At 36.9% G+C, this 23,647-nt stretch overlaps 3 protein-coding genes across 4 annotated transcripts; 2 read left to right on the forward strand and 1 right to left on the reverse strand.

The window, feature by feature from the left end:
• Positions 1-1,359: 1,359 nt before the first annotated feature.
• LOC108321942 (uncharacterized) lies at positions 1,360-8,262 on the reverse strand. Its single transcript, XM_017553862.2, has 9 exons — positions 7,528-8,262; positions 6,985-7,036; positions 6,715-6,793; positions 6,546-6,591; positions 6,358-6,456; positions 3,951-4,019; positions 3,519-3,852; positions 3,250-3,395; positions 1,360-3,150 (listed from the first exon to the last, which is right to left on the reverse strand). Exons 1-9 carry the CDS (start codon positions 7,909-7,911, stop codon positions 1,825-1,827), a joined length of 2,535 nt encoding a protein of 844 aa, XP_017409351.1. The 5' UTR covers positions 7,912-8,262; the 3' UTR covers positions 1,360-1,824.
• A 3,708-nt stretch (positions 8,263-11,970) lies between these two features.
• Positions 11,971-13,545, forward strand: LOC108321931 (serpin-ZX). The gene is made up of 2 exons (XM_017553847.1): positions 11,971-11,991; positions 13,162-13,545. Exons 1-2 carry the CDS (start codon positions 11,971-11,973, stop codon positions 13,543-13,545), a joined length of 405 nt encoding a protein of 134 aa, XP_017409336.1.
• A 3,721-nt stretch (positions 13,546-17,266) lies between these two features.
• Positions 17,267-20,850, forward strand: LOC108321935 (probable tetraacyldisaccharide 4'-kinase, mitochondrial). Of its 2 annotated transcripts, XM_017553853.1 has the most exons (8): positions 17,267-17,521; positions 17,662-17,785; positions 18,505-18,738; positions 18,968-19,117; positions 19,281-19,490; positions 19,957-20,016; positions 20,274-20,354; positions 20,460-20,850. In XM_017553853.1, exons 1-8 carry the CDS (start codon positions 17,349-17,351, stop codon positions 20,619-20,621), a joined length of 1,194 nt encoding a protein of 397 aa, XP_017409342.1. In that variant the 5' UTR covers positions 17,267-17,348; the 3' UTR covers positions 20,622-20,850. The 2 variants fall into 2 exon arrangements, with proteins under 2 accessions (XP_017409342.1, XP_052734797.1); XM_052878837.1 differs by lacking the exon at positions 17,267-17,521 and having other exon boundaries at positions 17,665-17,785; positions 18,476-18,738.
• The last annotated feature ends 2,797 nt before the right edge of the window (positions 20,851-23,647 follow it).

A 23,647-nucleotide genomic window follows, 5' to 3' on the forward strand; every position in this document is an offset into this window, starting at 1 on the left:
GTTAAGAAAAGGAAGGGGAAAAAATCATACAATGGTAAAGAATATCATTTAGAAAAATACAGATGTTAATCATCCCACAACCAAATTATTTTCATACTACATAAGAAAGGACTCCAACCACTTGGTTAAGAGAAAAATATATGATAAATAATGTAATAGAAAAGATAAATGTGTAAGAATGGTTAAGGAATGTATTGCATAAATAACGTTATTCTATGAAAAATATGCAAATTGAGATAAGAAAAGCTGAAACTTAATAGATTTTATTTATTAAGAAATTATTGTTATACAAATAATTTTCCAGGTTTTCCGTTTCTAAATGAAGTAGTAGGTGGTCTAACATATATATTTAACTATTTCATAAGATTTAAAAAATAATATCAGTTAGTGACGTTCATTTTATTAACATTTTGTATAAGTTTTATTTTTCAAAATTATTTATACTGTTGAAATTTCATTTACTTAAAATTTTTTCATCTAATTAATTCATTCATCATCATTTAAATTTTTTTTATAAAAGTAAGACTTAAATACGTTTTTAATCACAGATAATTGTTTTTTGTCTTAAAAAAATAACTTTTCTTTTCCTAATATTTTTTTAAATCTTTTTCTGATTTGAATGCAGGTTAGATAAGACTTTGAACCATTAAATAAAGCAATTTAAATATCTTTTTGAATATTTGGTAGATCTTGCCCTCTCAATTTGGATCACCAAGAGTCTAAAAAGTTGCCCCAATTTTTGTGGCTCCATTGTTGACCATTATTTTACATATCCCAAAAGTTCGATGAACCACTTATTTTGCAAATTTGGCTTGCAGTATTAAACCAGTGGGCAAGTAACAAATAAAGAAAATCAACAGGAAAACTCTTCTCTATCTTGGAGCTAGAAACATTCATGGGTGTCATCCTCAAACATCTTGGGCTGCTTCTATGTAAGGCAGAACCAATTTGGTACGTGAGAATGTGCAAATTTATTGCTGCTAGCTGGCCATTATAAGTGCCTTGAACCCTTCGAACCACCATGTACATTGCTGCTGTTTGGTTTCATTTAATAACTAATAATTGCTTCAGTGTGTCGTACTCAGCCTGTGTTAAGGGGAGATGAGAAATTGATACTAGTTCCTTTCTCAAATCAGTAATGTGCAACTTTCTCTTTCCAGTCCTACATACTCATATTGTGTACACAGGTGATTAAGAAGGGTAGATAAGAATAATTGACTGGCGTTTCAAAGAGAAAAACACATCTTGGGTGCCATAAGGAAAATTAAAACTGCTCATTTTGTTAAACTTACAAAGAATACCTTGTCAAGGAGAACAAGTCTTTGCAAAGGAGCTGAATTAAGTTGACATACAAAGAAAAAGACGAAAGCAATCGTTTTCCATTAATAACATGTAAATCTCATGTACAAAATAATAGCATAATTAAGAAGTGATGCCCATCCAAGAACCGAAATATCCAGGCAATCAAATTTAATCAAATTGTACACAATATACATACAAGGGATCAGGAGTATATTTTGCCTGCAACCGATATATAATCAGTCAACATGCAGACTTTTTTTTCCCACAGCTTCAACCCTAGGTTAACGGAAACGTGTTGCATGGATTTGGCAATCCTCGTCCGGAAATGATGATAGTGAGACGTTGAGTTGTTAAATCCAGTCTCCTGCACTAAATCCAATCCGGGTAGAGTTTGGCATTTTCACATCTAATATGCAAGCCTTTTAAGGATCAAATTCCACATCCGTGACAGGAGCTGCAATACAAATTCCTTGACCAGTCCAATTCAATTGGAAACATCCATACCAAGACAGCAATGCCTTATCATAATTGCAAAGCCAGGTCTGGTTGCTGTGAGTCAACGAGGACACCAGAAGATTGTTTTGCAGGTGACCCTGGAGATTGAAAACCAATATTCAAGTCAGGTGGAAATGTTTCCTGTTTCTGCCTTGACTGGCTACGAGGACTGAGTCCTCGCCAAGGGGACTGCATCTGAAATCTAGATTGGTCAGCAGATGCTAAGTGAGGGAAAACCGTAGGCCGGTTGGGAAATTGTGAAACAGTGCCTGTGTGACTAGATTGAGGAACAGGTGCTTGAAATGGTTGGAAAGGCATTCCAGCAGAGGGAAAATCCCCTCGAATTCTTGAAATATGCTGATGGAACTCTCTTGTTGAGTTGTACAAAGAATCTGCAGATGTCTGATTTTTGGGTGAACTAGAATTGTCTGGTCCTTGTTTAAACCCTCCTGCCCCAACAGACATCCATGCACGGGCAGCAGCTGCTGAAGCATTGCCTAAGTCATCTCTCTGTCCGGATGGACCCGATAGTGTCACTGGTGGAGTATCAACAACGAAATGATTGAGATTGTGTTGCTTTTGAGCCCTTTCAGCAAACATTCCCATCAACTGAACAGGGTCGCTAACACCCAGCTCCTTCCCATGGACAACAGGACCTTCCCTGCTTGAATTGCTTGATGTAGTTTCAAGTGATGGACCAGTCACTTGTCTGTTCAAACTTGTATCTGTGGATTTTCCATTAGGCAACTCTCCACTAACACCTGGCTGCTTGAACTTGTTCCTTGGCACCATCTCTCTGGGCTTGGACTCTGCTGCAGGAGTGTTACTAGTAAACTTTGCAACCAGACCATTATTATTCTGCTTACTTGAGGATAAAGAATTCAACTCTTCTTGTTTCAAACCCTTATTCTCAGGTTTGCCCATTTTCCTGGATTGGTTGTTCTGCTCCTGATTTCGGATGTTGGCAGGAGCACAGATCCTTTCTCCAGAAGAACCAAAGAAAGGTTTTCCTTCACCATCAGGCATCAAAGGATGTTTTCCATCTAGCATCTGCCCACTTACAGGATGCTCAATGCTGGGTTCCACATTCTTACAACTTTTGTCACCCTTTGGTAACTCAATAGTTGAATGCAACTTCATGGCCAAACTAGTTCCTTTTTGGACCTGATTATTAACCATTAATATTGGGGTTGGAAGCTGTTCATACTCTCCAACCCAACCACGACCATATTTGAAGCCAGGTGGCAGAGCCTGCTGAATCCTGTGGGAAGCAATTTTCCAAGCAATAGGTCCAAGAGATGCACTAAATCGAGCCAAACTTCTAGCATAGGAATACTCAGCATGAAGTCCAACCTGTATCCAAAAATTACAATTGTAACTCTTTATGTTTTGACAATGAGTAAAAGAAAACCAGCTATTCAAGAATAAGATTTCATTGCTTATGATACATACAGCAACCAGCTGCTTCATTTCACTGTCAAAAGTCATAAAAATTGATTCTGAACGACCAATTGGTTGATTGAACATGTTATAAGATGCACGCCGACTTTCATCAAGCACAACGGACTTCCTTCCCCACTTGGAGTGAAGGCCTTTCCCTGAAAGAATAAAGCAACACAATCAAAATTATTAACTACATTTTAACATAAAAGTATGTTTAGGAATAATAAAGACACCTGTAACAGGATAAAGATAATCGCATGATCTCTTTACTGAAATACCTGATAAAACGTCTTCAGCTTTCTCTTGATTTGCATCAATCCAGAAAGCATTTGCCTCCAAAATACCATCAATATTGCCAGGCCTCTCACATCTACCGCCTTGCATCGGATGGGAAGTTGGCTGTAAATCTGCAATAGTAGCAAGAGTTGCTCCTGAAGAGAAATCAGAGCCAACAGGTTCCAGTGAGGTACGTACTAGAGGCTTCTTTGGTTGCTTCTTAACAAAATAATTAGATCCTGCCTTTTGCTCTGATTTATGCTCCATCTGAGAGCGTTCAAACCCAATCCTTAACTTCTCAAACTTCTTCCGTCCAAGTTCTTGTATTGATCGTGCCTGTGACAAATATAGGAGTCACACAGTAAGCAGAATAAAACAATCATTGATGTAGAATTTGTTGGGAGGGGAACACAGCGAAGCATCAAACAGTATACCTGTTTGTGGTATATAGTCTCCGCTGCATTGTATTGCATTGCGTTTGAGCAAATTAAAAATATATCACTCTGCATTCAACGATTCCATTCACAAGTCAGTGCAATTAGAGTATAATCTTGTCTACCAACTTTTACTCGATCAGAAGATAAAAATCAATGCACAGTTAAGATAATACTAGAGAGAAAAATATTTTGGACTTTTATCTAATAGAGGGATCTATTTGATTCCCACACGTTTATTGAATATCCATTCATCATAATTGCAATTGTTTAAAAATCATCTATGCAAAGCCAGAGCCAGAAATTTTATTAGATGAGGTCCAAGAACTAAAAATATATAGTCTAAAAAACAAATTCACGTGCATAAAATATACAAAAAAGTTCATATTTTATACACACATATATAATACTTTTTATAAATTAGGAAAATATATAACAATCATACACTCCATTAACACCTAAGGATTGATTTGAGTTGATTTGTGAGGATTGTGAAATTGGTATAGGTGATTTGAGATGATTTATTGGAAAAGTTTTGAATTGTGAGGTGAGGAAGAAGCGAGGGCTTTGTGGGGACTGTTGGTTAATTTATCCTTATGTCCATTTGGTTTTTTAAAATAATTCCATTTAATTGATTTTAATTTAATTTTTTTCTAATAATTATGACAATTAATAAATAATGTTTTTAAGAGATAGTTTATTTTCATTTTCTCAACCATTATTATAACCAAAAAATGTTAATGTTTTAGAAAATACACATTTTAACTTTACACTAAAAATCAACCTACCAACCATCATTAATTCAATCAAATCAATCATATATACCAATAAACTTTCTAGTCAAATCCACTATCTTTCCATTAAACCAAATCACCTCCCTTTCTCTCTATCCATCCTCCACCTGGCAATTTCCACAAATAATTTTTAATAGTCATTTTTATAAACTTTAGGGAGGCCTAAAATGATTTTCATAGTAATTTAATGCACTGGAATAAATTTGGGAGGGGACCGCGTCCCCCTTACCAGACTCTGTATCTACAAATTGTCATTACAAAGAAAAGCCGCGCGAGTTTATCAGAGATAACCAACTTCAAGAAAAATAATTTCTACTTCCCGGAATAAATTAAGCAAGAACCATTATCTCAGAAATCTTCAGCGACAGTTTCTATCTAAAAATAACATTGATGTATATATACCACAGATACTGCCTCAGTTTTCCTAGAAAAACAAGACTCCCAACCCAACACCTAATGTATCATATCCTTCCAGGCATTAGCATTTGCCATCTGAGAAATACCCATGAAGAACAGGAAGCCAGAAACAGAAACCACGTGCAAAATATTACTTACTTTTTATACTTCTGACTAATGATAAAAAGGGAGGCAATAGACAACGAAATCAATAATTAGAGGAAGATGGTATTATTGACAATATTAAACAACCCTTTTGTCCAGAAAAGGTCTAGGAAGAAACAGAGAACTTGTGCTCAGAAGATGGTTTAAGAATGATCAAAATCAAATCAAATGATAAGGATGAAATGTTTTGAAGTTCTACATCCATAAGAGTTAAACTATAATATTAACACCAAGTCAGAGTGTAGTTAGAGTTAGACTATCACGATTCATTGCCAATCAAGCAGGAACGAGTTTAACAAAAATAAAAAGATTTTCCCGCCTGCTTTGTGGATAAATCCTTCACTATTGCCCAAATCCAACTAATCAGCAGGTTGAAAGACGTGTCTCATGGGTATAAAACACAATCAAATAAACACCAAGTCTCATTCGATCCCATTCATATTATACTGCTACAATCATCGCCCGTTAAAACCAATCAAAAAGCACACAAGTAACAACTGTTTAGCATCATGTCATTTTCAGAATGTTTTAACAAAATACTGACAGACTTCAGTTAACAGTACAATAAACATGGGATGATGCATCAACGAATAAGAAATTAAAATATGCAGCACATACTTGCCTAATAAAATGATGCAATAAACATCCTTAAGCAACACTGTGACTACAGAAAAACCAGTTCAAAATTGAAAATATCCTGAAAAAGTCAAGAAACTAGCCATTCCGAATGTTTTCCTTACATGCTAAGCACTCTACATCTGGCTGACTCTTGCTAACAACCCAAGTCTTTCACTGATAATCTATACATCATTGATAATAGTCATCATTGCTGAATTCTTTATAGAAAAGACAGAGCAAGTTATGTTTTGCCTAAAATTGAGTCTCAGCTCTCAAGTCCAAACATCGTAAGTATGTCAAGTTCAAACACCAACAAATAATATATCTAGAAGAGCACACACAATCAACATCAAAATTCAGTACCAAACAATTAAAACTCAATACAAAACAGCAAACACCCTCCAATCATGAGCAGCTGAAACATGTTTGCACACCTCAAATTGTTCTAAAGTAGTATAAGATCCAGCTGCCAACTTCTGCCTCACAGTGGCAAAGTCCATGGGATGGTCGATCACATCATGATAATCAGGTAGCTGCGAGTCAAAACAGAAATTGAACTTCCAAGTCAGGGGTGTCTTCGAAAAGCAAGATTACTAACTCACAGGGAGAAAATTTGACACACCTCTTCTGGATCAACAGGCTCCGCAAACACACCGTAAGTGTCCTTCCTGCCATCATCCAGACCCCGCAAAAGTCAGAAAACAAAAATAGTACCCAAAAACATACACCACCAGAAATCATTCATCACCATACACCCTCAAACACTGAAAAATAGAAAAGAAAACACATACTTCTGAAGCTTGTCAAGGATCAATTCCAGAGTCCTCTTATCAGGCAACGGAATCCCAGATTGAAGAATAACCGGAGTTCCTAACAGTAAAATAAAACAAAAACAAAAAAGGGAAAATTGATGAAAACACACAAAGGCCGATGCTGAAACGAAACCACTGATACCCTTTGAGCAGTCATCACTTTTTTCCTTTTCAATTATCCATATATATAAAAATTTAAATAACCACACCCACAACCACAGCAAGTACCCCAATTAAAATCACACGAACCTGAAACAGAAATAGAGTGCAGCCCTTTCGATTCCACTTTTCTGCCCTTTACCTGTCATCATTAGAAACACACACGCACACAATTAATAGCGTCCAAAGGCTAAATATTTCACTCATCACTTATATTTATAATAGAGACTGCGACAGAGACTCAAATAATAGACAGAGACAGCTATGTATATCTATATATAGAGAGAGAGAGCCTGTGGAGAGAGAAAGAGAGTATATATATAGAGAGAGAGAGTTTATGTATATATAGAGAGAGATCAGATTCTGTGTTTTAGTTTTTTTACAGTTGACTTGTTAGTTAATCTCTCTCTAGATTCCGACACGAACAGAGAGAAATCTAGAGAGAGAAATTTCATGGACCAATAGGCTATTACACCGAAGAAGAATCTCAGTGACACTAACACACACGAATTCTGCTGAAACGTCAAGATTGTTAGCGTTGACAATGTACTCATGGCCGCACTTATCCGCAATTTCCAGTAACATCAAAGATCGCAACAGAAACGCAACCGCAATTTTAAACTAATGCATTACCACGCCATCTTCGTCTTCTACGTGCTCTTCCTCTTGCTCGTGTTCGTGCTCTTTCTCTTGTTCGTTTTCGTCGTCCTCGTATTCGTCCGCCGGAGCATCAGCGCCAGTGCGGCTTGGCGTCATGTCATTTTCTTCTTCAGGCTCTTCTTCGCCATCCTGGTTCAGCTTCGCCATGAGCTTGAGCTTCTTTTTTTCGCGCCTTCTCTCATCCTCCTCGTCGTCGAGGTAGTCGCCATCATAGTCGATGATGTTGTACCTCACACTCCGGCGCCGGTGGCTTCGCCGGAGATCGGGCTGCGACGCGGCTGCCGGAGACTCGCCGGAGCGGCGCGCCAGATCCGCCTTTGACGGCCGTCCCTTCTTCCTCCTCGCGATCTGAACCATCGCGCGCGCCCTTGCTCTCTTTCTCTCTAGAGACCCACTGCTCTCTCTCTCTCTAATCTGTTCGTTCTTCTTTTGTCCGCTCGTCTTTCTCTCTCTAGAAACGCGTTGTTCTTTTCTCTCTCTTCCCTTGCTTCGTTAGTTCTCCCTTCCCGTGGAGTTTTCGAGGGACACAGGTTTGGACCTTTTTGGGAGGCTCGTGTCCTAGGCTGAGCTTCGAACTTGCGAAGCTAAGGCTGGGGTGAGTGGGGCAGTACCTAATAATAAATGATGGCTCCTTCTTTCGTCTTAAGGGTCTGAACTCTGAAAACGGCGCTTAGTGCTGCCCGCTGCCCGGACGGCCCTGCGTGGCCCTTTTGCTTGCTGCCCGAATTTTCATCATTTCGTTCTTTTTTGTCTTTCAAGTTTCCACCTGAGTTTCCTCGCTCTCATGTCGCGTAAACCCCACACGCTCTTTTTTAGTTTGTCTTTTTTCAATGCCTGGGCTTTGCGCGATTCTTTAGAATAAAATTTTGAAAGTATTTTTTTATTTTAATTAATTTATAATAACGAGTTGTAATGTATAATGAAAAAAAAGTGTTTTAGAATAAAATTGTTTTTAAATATTCTATAACACACCATCTTTTAACACATTTTTTTATTGATGAAGATTCTAATTTATATGTTTTTAATTTATCAAATTATAAATTAATTAAAAATATAAAATAAAAAAAAAGAATATATATATATATATAATTATTTAAGTTTTAATAATTAATAAAATTTTGCTAATTATAATTTGGACCATTCTTCACTTGTTCATACCCCTAAGTTGCTAAGTTATATGTTAAAATTGGTAAAATTGAGTTGTGGTCTATATAGTGATGTTTTAGTTGAATTGAATTGGAATTTTATGATGAAAAGAGTTTAAAACTTGGTTTAAGATGGATATATATGTACTTTGACAGGTCTATTATGACTTAGAATACAAATTAGGAGTGGTAGAAGTTGGTAAAAGTGTCTAAGATAGGTTAGGTGAGACTGAGAGGGTGCAAACTCTGCAAAATTGGTGTGCAAAATTGGTGTTCTACAAAATTATGCAGAGTGGTTGAGCGAGTATTTGAGGTGTTTTGGTAGTGGGTTTCAGATGTTATGCGAGCCAGCTTGTTGGATTGGAGAAACTCTTTGTTTGAGCTCTCGCTAGGTGAGTATGTGCTCATTAGGCGCCATGATTTTGGCGTTGGGCAAATGAGTTTAGGAGTTCTTGATTGTTTTACTTATTATTCCCTGTTGCATTTGGATTTAAATGGTATGGCATTTTATTTAATACTCTACGATATGTTTGAAAGGTATGATGATATGGAAATTATGATTGAATTTAGATATGATTTGGAAAGAATTTTTAAGGTGAAATTCTTAGTGGTGGTCTCAAGTAAAGTGATGTGGGATTCAGTTTAGAAGTTATCCCGATGCTCTAATAATTGTTCCAACTCAAATAGAGAAGGGATTATGTGGTGAGGAGTAGCAGGAGGTCATAGTTTATGGTTTGATATTCTTTGTCTATAAGTGATAAACGGATTAGCCTTGTGTGGTAGCTTGGGGAGGGGCAGTTGTTCCACATTACAAGTGCAAAAACTTGTCATAGTCTAACATCAACATATTTATCCGAATGGTTTTATTTAGGTTAATGACATGATTAGGATGAATTGTTTGATTTGAATGTATAATGAAATCTTAATATGCGATTTTTGGTTTCTTTTTACATTAGTTTACCCTATTTATTTGTTTTATTGTTTGTCTATTGGTGTATGTTTGGTTCTTGTTGTAATGATCATCGCAAACCCACCTAATTTTGTTTTTTATGTTTGCTTTTAGATTATATTTGGAGTTTAAGATGATTTTGGATTGTATTATTTTTTTTATTTTATTTTGAATTATCTTTGGAATTTAACATCATTTTGTATTGAGATTTATTTAGATTTGAATTAGAAAAAAATTTGTTATTTTTTTTAATTGAAAAAAAAACTTGTCATTAAGTGAGTTAGTCAATCTGTTTAACTCACCAACTCGTGATGAGTCGGGTCATGTTCGAATTTTTTTCAATTTGTTAATAAGTGAGTCGGGTTGAGTTGACTCACTAAGTGACCAACACGTAATGGACTAGGTTGGGTTGTATGATCTGTTTTGACCGCACTACTATTAGTATTAATACTAATTAAATATACAATTTTCATAATTTTTTTTGGCTTAATAGCCTCTTTTGTCCCCAGTTTTGCTCGATTATGTCAATTTGGTCTCTGGTTTTAAAAAAGTGTCAACTTGGTCCTCACTTATTAAATTTTGCATCAAAATTGTCCCTTCCGTTAAATAGAAACAAACGGCGTTAAGGATGGATGATCTGGCAGAAGACGTGGCATTTTGTAGATATTGACATCACAACGTGTCACTATCTCATTCACTTTTACTACTTTATTATCTGACTCTTCCCATGTGGAGCTCCAATCCTCTCTTTCCAGTCAACAAGAGAGGGGAAAAGCCCGGCCACGACCTAGGCTGGGCCTACGTCCTTGTACTCGAGTCTCTGATTCCGGTCGTTGTCAACCCGGTCATCAGAAAATCGAGTCTATTGGTCACCCCCATCGTGAAGGAGCAAGCCACGGAGATCACGAAGACTTGAAGGCCAGCCTAGAGGAGCGTGGCGGTGCAGAAAACGTGAAGACACCTGACGTTCATACCTTCTTGCAGAACGAGAACTTGGATTTGTACCGGAAGCTTGTTATTGCTTCCGCTTGGAGGAAACAAAATGCTTCAAATCACATTTGTGTTTTTCCCTCATGAACACCTGAATTTCGGCCACAAACCAAATTCTAAATCATGGCCATCACGTTTATAAATTTTCTTAACAGAAAATACTTCATCCAAGATGTCAATCAATCAGCATTTCTGAGCAGCTCCATAACCGTTTCATAAACTAATAGATTGGGTCTTAGGCATTTTTCTTCAACCATTTCCTTCATTAACTTGTAAGCATTGTTCCAGTGCTTCATTTCACAAAACATCGACGTATTGGGCTGGCACTTCAGCTCCTTCATTCTAGCATACATCCAGTGCGCACCATTCACATCATGCAACTTAGCTATGCATCCAAAAACACAATTGAAAGTGGACGCATTAGGAGCAACCCCTTTCTTCACCATCAAATTGAGATTCTTCACAGCCTCATCAAGATTCTCATCCCTGCAATGACTCTCAATGATGAAATTGTAGCTAATGGTATCTGCAAGACAACCTAGCCTCTTCATCTGATTGTAAAGCTGCAATACCTTCTCAGTCCTCCCAACCTTCTCAGTCCTCCTAGCCTTCTCATTAAACACCTCTTCAGCCTTGGATATGTTACCAGTACGACACCACCCATAAACCAAACTAGTGTAAACCAAAACATCAGGCTCAAACTTATGATTGAGACTCTCAAAATATGATTGAGCCTCATTATTAAGTCAGATAAAGACCCTGCATTCACAGTGGAAGAAGCGGTCTCTCTTTGAAGGGATTGAAATTTCCTTTCAAGCTCTGACACATAACAAGCTTTCCTCTCTTTGGAGCGCGCTGCGAATTGACGGTTAGCGAGAATCCTGCATCACATGCCCCATCCCCTTCAGTCACAACGCGAGAAAGTGACAATTGAAACCAGGAATTGAAATCGCAATGATATCACAATGTGAAAGAGAGAAAAGGAACCTCTTGGCACGTTTGGGATCAACGGTCCAGAGTTCGACGAGCTTATCGGGGGACAAGGCCTTCTTGGCCTCAATGCCTTCGAGCAGCAAGGAGGAAGAGGTGTCCGCGGAATTACTCCTCCGGTGACCCGAGCAGGCGGTCTCGTGCGGCGGAGATTCAGGTTTGGGTCCGGATTGGTTGGGCAGGGTGAGATCTTGGAAATGCGGGGAGAAAGATCGACCTCGAGGTCAAAGTCGTCGATGATCCGGAAATGCATCTCCGATTGGGTTCGATGGTGGTGAGGGAACGACATCATTTCGGGGGGAGGGGGTGATAGTGACCGAGTTGTCGGTATGTTCGGATCTGATGGGTATTAACCGGTCACTGGTCTGTTTCCCTTCCCTTTGGGCTCTCACTAGCGCGGTCTCTGCCTATAGAGGGGATTCCAAACATCGTCGTTTAGGCTTCTTTTTCTTCTTAATTGTAATGAATCAGAAAATGCACCCATCATGATCTTCTTTTCATCTGTTTATTTCAGGTATTGTCCCGCTGTTAGCGTTTCTTCCTCACACCCTCCTCTGGAAGGAGCTCTCTGACCACTTTTCCTCTCTCGAGGAGGACCTACAAATCCGAAGTTCTGAAACGCAAGATGCACACTTACATGTCATCACTCACAAATCAATATACTGACATGTTGTCAATATTTGGTGCCACATCATTAATGCATTAACTCCGTTTGATGATACTTAACGGAAGAGACAAATTTGATACACATTTTATTAACTGTGAATATATTTCAACCACTTTTAAAAATGACAACTGATTTGACATTAGGCAACGAAAGTGGGAACCAAAGAGGCTATTAAACCTTTTTTTTTCAATTTAAAATACTATTCCATTTAGTTTTTTTTATAATCTTCACATTGTATAATGTTTACATAATATTTTATAATGAAATGTAATGAATTTAGTTTGTGATGTTAAATATGTTTTAATTTGAATTAAAAATAAATAAAAACTAATAAATATTAAAAAAAAGTGTAATAATAGTTTGTCTGTGTAAAATTGAATTCATAATAAGAAAGTGTACTGAAATGTATAGAATAATTATAAATTATAGGAAAAAAGGTAAATAATTTTAGGGTTAAATATGTTTTTAGTCCCTAAACTATTGGTCGTTTCTGGTTTTAGTCCCTCTTTCAAAATAAGGTACAATTTGGTCCTTATTCTTTTCAAAACTTTGGTTTTAGTCCTCTAAAACTAACACCGTTAAAATTTAGTTGACGTGGCTAACGGTAGACTGACACACTATTTTTTTTTCAGTGTTTCTCACCATTTCTCCTTCTCTCTCTTCCTTCCATCTTCCACCCAACTTCATCTTTCAAAGAGGGTCTGTTTTTGTAGCTCTCCTCATTGCTGTCTGTTACAATCGTATTTATGTGGGAATATTTTTTTTCCAAAAACTTAAACACTTTTATTGAAATGCATGAGATAAAAGGGGCACCTGTCCATTTATACAATTGATTTTAAATTTGATAATAATTTTTAATTTCTAAGGCTGTTGAAGTGGCCAATGAAGTTAATTCTTGGGCCGAAAAGGAGACAAATGGCCTTGTAAAAGAACTTCTTCCTGCTGGATTTGTTGACAGTACAACCAGACTCATCTTTGCAAATGCACTGTACTTCAAAGGAGCGTGGAATGAGAAGTTTGATGCTTCAATTACAAAAGACCATGATTTCCACCTTCTTGATGGCAAATCAGTCAAGGTTCCCTTCATGACTAGCAAGAAGAAGCAGTTCATAAGGCCTTTTGAGGGTTTTAAAGTCCTTGGTCTTCCCTACAAGCAAGGCGAAGATAAACGCCAATTCACCATGTACTTTTTCCTTCCAGATGCAAAAGATGGGCTGCCAGCTTTGGTTGAGAAGTTGCCAGCTTTGTGATCGGAGATGCTGTGAAAGATGAAGTTGGGTGGAAGATGGAAGGAAGAGAGAGAGGGAGAAATGGTGAGAAACACTGAAAAAAAAAATAGTGTGTCAGTCTACCGTTAGCCACGTCAGCTAAATTTTAACGGTGTTAGTTTTAGAGGACTAAAACCAAAGTTTCGAAAAGAATGAGGACCAAATCGTACCTTATTTTGAAAGAGGGACTAAAACCAAAAACGACCAATAGTTTAGGGACTAAAAACATATTTAACCCATAATTTTAAAGCTAGAAGATATGATACTTGATATAAGTTGGCCTAAGTTATAAGTTTCTAAAGTAAGTTATATCTTACTAATTTGTGTTGTTAGTTAATAAGTTACTAAACCTAAAGTTCTAATGAAAATAAACTTAAACAGATAAAGAATAAAAAATCTAAAAATATAAAGAAAATGTTCATCTTTTATTTCATTATAGTTACATCTCTTTAAAATTTTCATTTGAACCTAAATATTGTTGTATTTGCCAAGAACCTAATTAAAAAAATATTAATAGACAGAATCATATTCTTAATTTAAATAAGTAGTTATTCTTTTATCGATGGTACTTTATTTTTTATGTTTTACATTTGATGGTGAAATTATGCATTATGTGCATAATTATAAGTAATTTAAAGTAAGTGTTATTGTAAATAAGTGACGAAATTGGTAAAATTGAATATGTGAAATTAGAAAGATGTGTGATAACCAATTTGTAATACAATTTATTAATGAATTTCTCTCTTATATAGATATTATCACTAAAGTGCTATCCAAACAATGAATGAATTATGTGACATCCCAAAAATACAGTCATAACTATAAATTCAGAAAGTCACATTTAATAATAATCTCAAACAGTTTTTCCACTAAAAACAAAAGCCTGACCGAACGGTTTACAGAAAATATTTACCGAACGGTCCAAAATCAACTTAAGCGAAAACAAAGGATGGTCGGACGACCACTCAATTCAACAATCACACTACTGGCCGAGCGGTCTCACTGTTCGGTCTTCATTTCAACATTAATCAGGTTCTCTTCATTCAGCATTTCTTCCAAACGCTCGTCTCCCTCTGCTCACATCCACACGGATGATCATCGCAATGACAAGACGGACGTACAAGGACAATTGACAACACAAGGAAAACGAAAGGGTAAGCTTACGTAATTCAACTCATGCATCAGCATACAATTTCAGGTAAATAATTCAACATACATGCATATCTCAACATACACATTCACTACATAACAACCCACTTTAACGTACTCACTCAATAAAACTTAACACGACTGACTGTCCGGACTGTATGAACTCTGTGTAGCTTCGGTGTTCGTGCACCCGGGTGATGTAGTAACTGGAACTATCATCAGCTGCCACCCGAGGTTAATCCTATCTGTCCAATAATCATCAGGACTAGGACCTCCTGCCGTTCCCACACATGACGTACCCCCTCTACGTGAGGATGAGTACTCACGGAACATCAGGATGAACGACCGGATAAGCTTACCACATTCATACTTTACAAATCTCAATAATCAATTCTTGAGTCGTTCCTCCTTGGAACGCTCTTTCAAAAGTCACAACATTTCCATTCATCTCATGTACTCTTCATCATTTACTATTCATCATCATTTACTGTTCATCATCATTCACTATTCATCATCATTTACGGTTCATCATCATTCACTATTCATCATCATGTACTGTTCATTAATATCATATACCGAACGTCCCAACCCAAGGAGACCGAGAACGAACGCAGTGAACGAGACCAATAGAACGCTCGTTCGTATTAAGTACGAACGGCAGAGGAACAGCTGCGTTCAGGAAATGGCCAAGCATGGTACTGTTCATTGGACGAACGCTATTTGGTGGAAAAGAGAACGAGCGCTCAAAATCATACCGAGCACTATTCGGACGAACGCTCAGTTGGAGACCGAGTATTATTTGGACGAACGCTCGAGGCCGAGCACTATTTGGACGAACGCTCGAGGCCGAGCACTATTTGGACGAACGCTCGAGGCCGAGCACTATTTGGACGAACGCTCAGTTGGAGACCGAGCACTATTTGAACGAACGCTCGAGGCCGAGCACTATTTGAACGAACGTGCGAGGCCGAGCACTATTTGAACGAACGCTCGAGGCCGAGCACTATTTGGACGAACGCTCAGTGTATGACCGAACGCTATTCTGGGCGAACGTCAGGTGTAAGATTGAAAATCTTGAAGATAAACTAAGAGAAGTTTGGAGAAGTAATACGAACGGGAAAAATGCACTGTTACATATATATATACATACAAGCACACAGAAAGAAAGAAGTTCATCAAACGTACAGGATTCAACAGTGCCAAACCGAACGCTCAAACAGTGAGGACGTTCGTACTCAACCAGAGAGTGTCAAATGACAGAATCAATATACCAAACATTTTCCTAAGGAAAACCGAACGGTCAGTGACCGTCCAGAACGAACGTACAGTGTTTCAGGGAAAGTGCAGAAATGCATAAAACTCATTTTTTTCAAATGGTGACCCCTGTTCATCTGACTGAGTACCTGTGTTGGACTTTCTGTACATTTTGGCTAATTCTCTCGGGTAATCGTTTACAGGGGTACTGTAAACGATTACCAGACACCACTCTCAGTCATATATCATTCTCATTCAATAAAACGAACGTTCAATCATAAATTAAACATAACAGCTTCATATAATCACAATAACGAACGTTCATGCAAATCAGTCATGGTAACATCATACAGTGAAATAACGAACGTTCATATCATCATTTATATCATTCATCATGCATCTATACAGTAAAATAACGAACGCTCTCACATAACATACATCACAAACAGTTAAATTAAGTAAGCTTCCCTTACCTGGAAATGACCGAACGTTCACAGACGCACACAAACGCTTCTCCACTCAAATCCTACTTGCCAACGCTCGTTAATCCACTGTGCGAGCGAACGACCTCAACACCAAAAGTCATAACCACGCTACTCTAAGAGAATAACGAACGTACAATTCAAACATAGTTTTCATGCATGAAGGACGAACGTCAGAGAGGAAGGAAAGAACCTACCAGCATCACCAGCCGAACGTTCTCTCTGGAACTCCTACGCCAAGCGTCCTTCAATCTTGCCGGAGTGTGGAACGGAGGAGGTTTGAGTGGTGGTTCCTTAGAGAGAGAAAGAGGTTCAGGTGTAGAGAGAAGGAGGAGAGAATTTGTGTTTCCGAAATGAAGGAAAGAGGGGTGCGTGCAGAGGGTGGAGAGTATTTCAGAAATTCTCAGATTTGCTTTCCACCCTGCCAGCGCACGTCCGCACTCCGCCAGCACACGTCCGCACCCACCAGCGCACTTCCGCACCCACCAGCGCACTCCACTATGCCTCAGTAGCCTACAACGGACGGTCGTCCACTCCCGAGCGAACACCTGGACTCCACCACGCCGAACGCACGTTCCCACTGCGCTCTGATCAGCTTGGCGTGCGACAGCTGGCATCCGTCAGTGGATGCCAGGCGCTGCTGTCGCCCATGTGCGGGCTGAGGTGGCTCGCCCTGCGCCTGCCACGTGGACTCCACTGTGCACGTTTTTCTGAAGCGTGACAAATTACATGATAAACTTTCTATATTTATTAGAAAATATTTGTATAATATATTTATTTGGAAAATAATTTTTGTATTATGATAAAGAATTGAAAAATTAGTTGGTGTGTTGGGTTAGAGTGTGGCAAAAGGGTTACAGGAAGGAAGGAGAAGAAGAAGAAAAGAAAGTAAGAAAATTGATGGAGAAACTGAGAAGTGCGGTGAATGAAATAGCCTACGCTCACACTCTCTCTCACCTCACTCCATTTCATCGCTCTCTGCTCCCTTTCCTTTCCATTGCCTCCACACTCTATAAACTCGCCCTCTCACTTCGCCGCTCACTTTACCAATACCGCTTCTTTCAAGTCCAATGGTAAATTTTCCCTTTTCAGTTTGCGCTTTCTAATTTAGGAAATTGGAATTCATGAAATAGCGTTTCTAATCTTTATCCCAACAAATCCTTAACTTCACTAACTAACTGTGTTTTCTGTGGTGTTGTTTTTGTGTGTGTAGTTTGCCAGTTCGTGTGATCAGTGTTGGTAATTTGAGTTGGGGAGGCAATGGGAAGACGCCGATGGTGGAGTTCATCGCTCTCTGCTTTTCGCGTCACGGAATTTCACCTCTAGTTCTTTCTAGGGTATTTCTTTTTCTTTTTGCATTCCCCGAATTAATAGCTGTTACTGTATCTTCTTGGTTCAATTTTTATAGACTAGTGATTTTTTTCCCACAGTAAGCCGAAAAAACATAAATGATGAATTTAACTAGATAAATTTATACTTTTCTTAGTGGTTATTTATTAATTGATTATTAAGCACTTCTAGTGTAACAAAAAAAATGACATTAGTTTTTCATAAGCTCGTACATAAATTAAAAAAACTAATGTGAAATAACTTTATAATTTAGTATATACATAAGCTGATTCTAGGTTATGGAAAAGCAGATTTTATTTTTTCTTTTTACTAAAACAACATATATTTGTTCTCACTTTTAACATTATTTTTTCTTCTTACGTATCCTGATGCCAAGAGGCTCCTGGATAAGCAAAGGTATGAAACAATATAATTGTACGCAGCCTTTTCAATTACACCATGTGTTCATTGGTTTCTCAGTTAGTCCAATTTGACTGACTGGCTAGTCTGAACTGGCTTAGATAGCTATGATTATAAGTGCATAAATTATTAGCATAGTTTGATAATTGGTTAATAATTAAATGTTACAGTGGCTGATGTGTGTATTCTTTTGCCATACCTTTAGGATTTACCTCCATGTGAAATAATGACACTTGGTTATGACTTATGCCGCTTTTCTTGATTTTTGTGCTCTTAAGTTTAAACCGAAGCGGTCAATGTCTGGCAGGGTTATGGTGGTGGGGATGAAGTCAACATGCTTAGGAGGCATTTACTTGGGACACCAACTAAGATTGGTGTTGGTGCTAACCGAGCTGCTGTTGCAAGGCATTTTATCCGAAAATATGGCTACATTGATATTTGTAAGACTTCATGGCACGAGAAACAATACCTTGAACGGAAGGTTCAGAATTCTCTTCATTCAGAAAAAATTGGGGTTGTAGTTCTTGACGATGCTATGCAGGTAATGCAACTCTTCTCCCCACTTGATTATTTTCCTCACTTTGTTCATTTACTATTTCAGGATTTTGTTCTTAATGATATCCTGAAAATACCTTGTTCCCCACTTGTGATCTGCTCTGATAATTATGTTACTACTTTGGTGCTAGTGACACAAATGCTTGAAATTAAGATTTTATCTTTTGCCTTGATGTGGCATTTGCTCTAAACCGTATTATCTACATGTAAGGTAGCATTGGAGCTTGTGGCGAGATTTGGATATTGTAATGGTTAACGGATTAACTCTTTGGGGTAACCTTCAACTATTGCCTCGTGGACCGCTAAGGGAACCTTTGACTGCACTTAGGCGAGCAGATGCAGTTGTAATCCATCATGCTGATTTGGTATGATAAAATGATATATGTAGTTCCCTTTCAAGAAAATTGCTTACCTTTTTGACAAGCTGTTCTTTCATCAGTGTAGTTTTGCCGTTTGCATGAGCAATTTTGGTTATGCTGAGTTTTAAAAGCTTGTCATATTACTGAAAATTGTACTTTGGTAGAACAGGTTTCTGAGCATACTCTGAAGGATATTGAATCAATGATCTTAAGGATTAAAAGGTCTGTTTGTATTTTCTTTACAAAAATGGATCCAACTTACTTATTTGAGGTGGGAACTATCAATGCCAAAATACCATTGACGGCTCTTCATGAGGCTACTACATTATGTGTTTCTGCTATTGGTTCTGCGGAGCCTTTTGTGAAGCAGATTCAAAAGGTATTCATCCGTACTAGTTACTCCTTATCCTAATGAAATTTATTTGATATCTAGCACAAACGTTTTAATTGACTGTTTCATTTTAACATCCTAAGACTTATCCACCATTTTATCTAAAATCATATAATTGTGAAATTTCTTAACTTTCGGATCTATTAGAAGTAAAATAACTCAAATTCTAGTTAATGAAATGTATAACTAAGTGGGAGACATTCTTGTCACAACTGTTTAATATAATAAATACTAAAATATACTAGAAAATGATCGACTATGGAATTGAGAGACAATAAGGATTAAACGGGTGTTCCACGCTTAATGACTAACACATACAAACCTCTTTGTTTGCCATGCTATCTAAATATAATGGTGTATGGATTTTAGGTGGATTTTCACTCTCTTTTCTCCTTACTTCTGTCTGTATTTATTATTTAATCTCTAAACTGCAGATATCTTGATGCTGATGCAGATGCGAGCACTTTATGTTGATCGAATAGATTTCAGTGATCATCACATATTCCATGCCAGGGTACACTTTTCTCCTGAATTTGGAAGAAATAATTTGTTGACTGACGGCATACCATGTTAATTGAAAACACCATTTAAACCTGTTGTGTTTTTCTGGATGCTGTGCTGTTAAAATGGACAATAGTTTGTGAGATAGCTGCAAGAGGATCATATTTGAGCTTTGTCTACTTTTTTATTAATTTATTTTGAATTTTCTTATGTGGTTTAGTTAGACACTAACTAAGATGCTACTTTATTCTATATTTTCAATTAATCCAGGATATTGAGATAATCAGAGCCAAACTTAGAGAACTAGAGGGGAAGTTTGATTCCAAACCAGTTGTTGTAATAACTGAAAAGGTAAGTAGTCATACTTCCCATATATATTTTATTGTGTGCAGTGTATGTATTGAGTTACATATATTTCTTAGCATCTGGAATCACAGCATTATTTCTTCTTGGCAGGATTATGATAGGGACCCTGAAATTCTTAAGCAATTGTATCCATTTAGAGTTTTTGTTCTCTGTTCTGTATTGAAGGTTCTACCCTATAGAGGAAGCACAGAGGATAGCTTTAAGAAATTTCTGAAGGACCATTTAAAATTAGAACGGCGTCCAGCACATTAGCCCTATGTCACTGGTCCTGGTTACTTTTATATAGTTGATGGTATTTTTTCCCCCGAATTACGCAAGGGACCAATAAAGTTGATACTTATTGTTTTTCAGAGACTGATAATGTACTAGGCATAGAGGGAGAATGATGGAACAATTAAAGTATCTCTGGTTTATAATCTTGAGGAATATTTAGTTACTTTTTCTTTAAGGACCAAATTGAGTAGAGTGATTTTTTATTCAAGACCAGATTTTACTTTTTATCAAATTACTATATGAAATTCTTAGTATTAGACAATTTAGTTTCTAACGTTTTAAATGTATTATTTTAGTCTTTGAAATTACCAAACGACAGGTATCATTTGTAGAGTAATTCTTATTTCAGCAATTAGATTGTTCTTTCCCATCTCATGATGTAAAAGCGGATGAGGTAGAGTTCAAATCCATAAAATCGATATCATAATCTAATCATCTTTCTTGTTTGAAAGTGAACAACCTTTTCATGAAATTCAACAATCCTTGATAATATCTTCCCTGAGATCCTTCCAGACCTCAAAAGTAGATTCCACCCTTTGTAATCTTTGTGTAAATGATTGATATAATCCTTGATTAACCTGTAATAGGACCCTGCATGATCCAAAAGGTAGATAATGTATAGATTTGAAGAGAGTTTTATCTATAAACTGGATTTTATTCTTCAAAACAAGAATAACAATAGCATCACGTATAGATTTTCATTAGAATGAAGAAAACAAGTGCTCAAAGAATCAGTGGAATTTCAAAGCTAAGATATTGTATACTACCAACCAGTACACAATGTGTTGAACTAAAAGTTACATAAAATAATTGAACTATCAGAAACTATAGAATTATTGAATTTTATGTATTATGAAAGACTTATAAATATATTGAAACGATTAAACAAGAAAATATCATAACTAAATGTTAACTTCACACTATTTCTTTCCCTTGTTAACCAATAAATGCTTTTTTATATGCTTGTCATAGACTCAAACAGAATGGAGTGTGACGTGTTATTATTAAACTCCTAAATTTCGATTGGGACAGAGCCAAATAGTGCGTGTATCAATAAGGTCACAAATATCACAATTTCCTTTTCTTTCTTTGTAGATATCTCAACATAAATTATGATAATAATAAGTTGAAGTTGTTTAAGATATAATAGTGACTTGTATCCAACTGATTGATAGCGATTGTTACGACGTGGTGCCACAAGTTCTAACATCTTTTACTATATTAAATTAAATATTATGCTGAATTTCGATTGAATCAATGTTATCATGTAAACAAATGTATATTTTAGCCTGGGGTAAAAGTTGAAACCTTAATTTCGCGTATTAATAATTATTTTATAAATCATCATTATAATTATACAAGTTAAAAGAATTGTTAACGTTGGCACATAAATCAAATATGTAAAAGGAGTCTATTATCTACTTTTCGGATTCTCTAAATTTGTCATAACTTTTTAAACAAAATATATAACAAGAGAGGAAAATCATAACTAGCTTGTTGCCTGTGTTTGATTTTTGGTTGAAAATATATTTAAATTAAATATATATATATATATATATATATATATATATATATATATATATATATATATATATATATATATATATATATATCTTCAATGAATATACAAACTTATACAATTTCATTTTAATTGATTTTTATAACATCCTAAAAATACAGTAGAACCATATTATGAAATACTTACAATTAACAATATTACAGTTCAGTTCTGAAAGAGAAGAGATACGTTTATGGTCGAACGATCTTACAACAATACTCCAGAATTTAAACTTTACAAAACAAAAGTCTAGACCGAATGGTTCCAACACTAAGCTTACACCGATCGGTTATACAAAATAGAATCAATTCTAACGACCGTACGGTCCTATGGTTCAGCTTTCACTTCCACTTCTTCCAAAGCTTCTTCCAGTAAACACTCGTCCCCTTCTGCTCACATCCACAGGATGATCATTGCAACAGGAAGAATAACCGGACGGACAACAAGACAAAACAGGAGAATATGGTAAGCTTGTGTAATTTAATTAATTCAAAAAACATAGAATTCACACAAATCTAAGATAAAATCAATAGGTCAATCATGGATCAACCAATCAGACATTTCCAACCATAACCATACAGTAATGCATGCAATGACCGACCACTTTACTTCTTACTGTCCGGACTGTATGAATTCTATGTAGCTACAACGTTTTTGCACCCGGGTGATGTAATAGCTGGGATGCCCTCAACAGCTGCCACCTGAGGTTAGTCTGTTTCGTCCAAGTTCACCTTATGGACTAGGACCTCCTGCCATTCTCACACATGACTTACTCTTCTCTACTTGAGAATGAGTAATCACAGAATATCAGGATAAACGCTAGCTAAGCATAACCACATTCATACTCTACCATTCCAATAACCAACCATGAGATATTCCTCCCTCGAATACTCTTTCATATCCATACTATTCCATTCATATCACATTTTAAATATCATCATATTTCATCATCAATACAGTCAAACGGAACCCAGAAAACAAGATCCCATCTTGGAACAAAACTGAAATAGATAACCTAAATCTTAGAAGCAAGAACGAACAAGAGAATACTTTTTAGACTAACATAACCGAACACTTGGTGTAAGACCGAGCGGTCTTTCACTTATCCACAGAACAGGACCGAACGGTCCATACTAGATAAGACTTTGGTGACACAGAACGTTTACTCGATACTCAACAGTTATGACCGAACGGTCTTTACTAGACAAAACTCTAAGAATGTACGAAATACATATAATTAGACTTAACCTAAAATCATGAAAGCTTTTAACCGAAACCTAAGAACTTAAACTAAACACCACAAGCTTTTAACCAAACACTACTGAGTTGGACCTAACACTCCTAGTTTCAAATATAAGTACATAATTGAGGATTATAACAAGACCGAAGGCTTGGTTCAAGACCGAATGCTTGGTTCAAGACCGACCGCTTGGTTCAAGACCGAGCA

Source organism: Vigna angularis, chromosome 6 (genome assembly GCF_016808095.1).
Source record: "Vigna angularis cultivar LongXiaoDou No.4 chromosome 6, ASM1680809v1, whole genome shotgun sequence".
NCBI classification, from domain to species: Eukaryota; Viridiplantae; Streptophyta; class Magnoliopsida; order Fabales; family Fabaceae; genus Vigna; species Vigna angularis.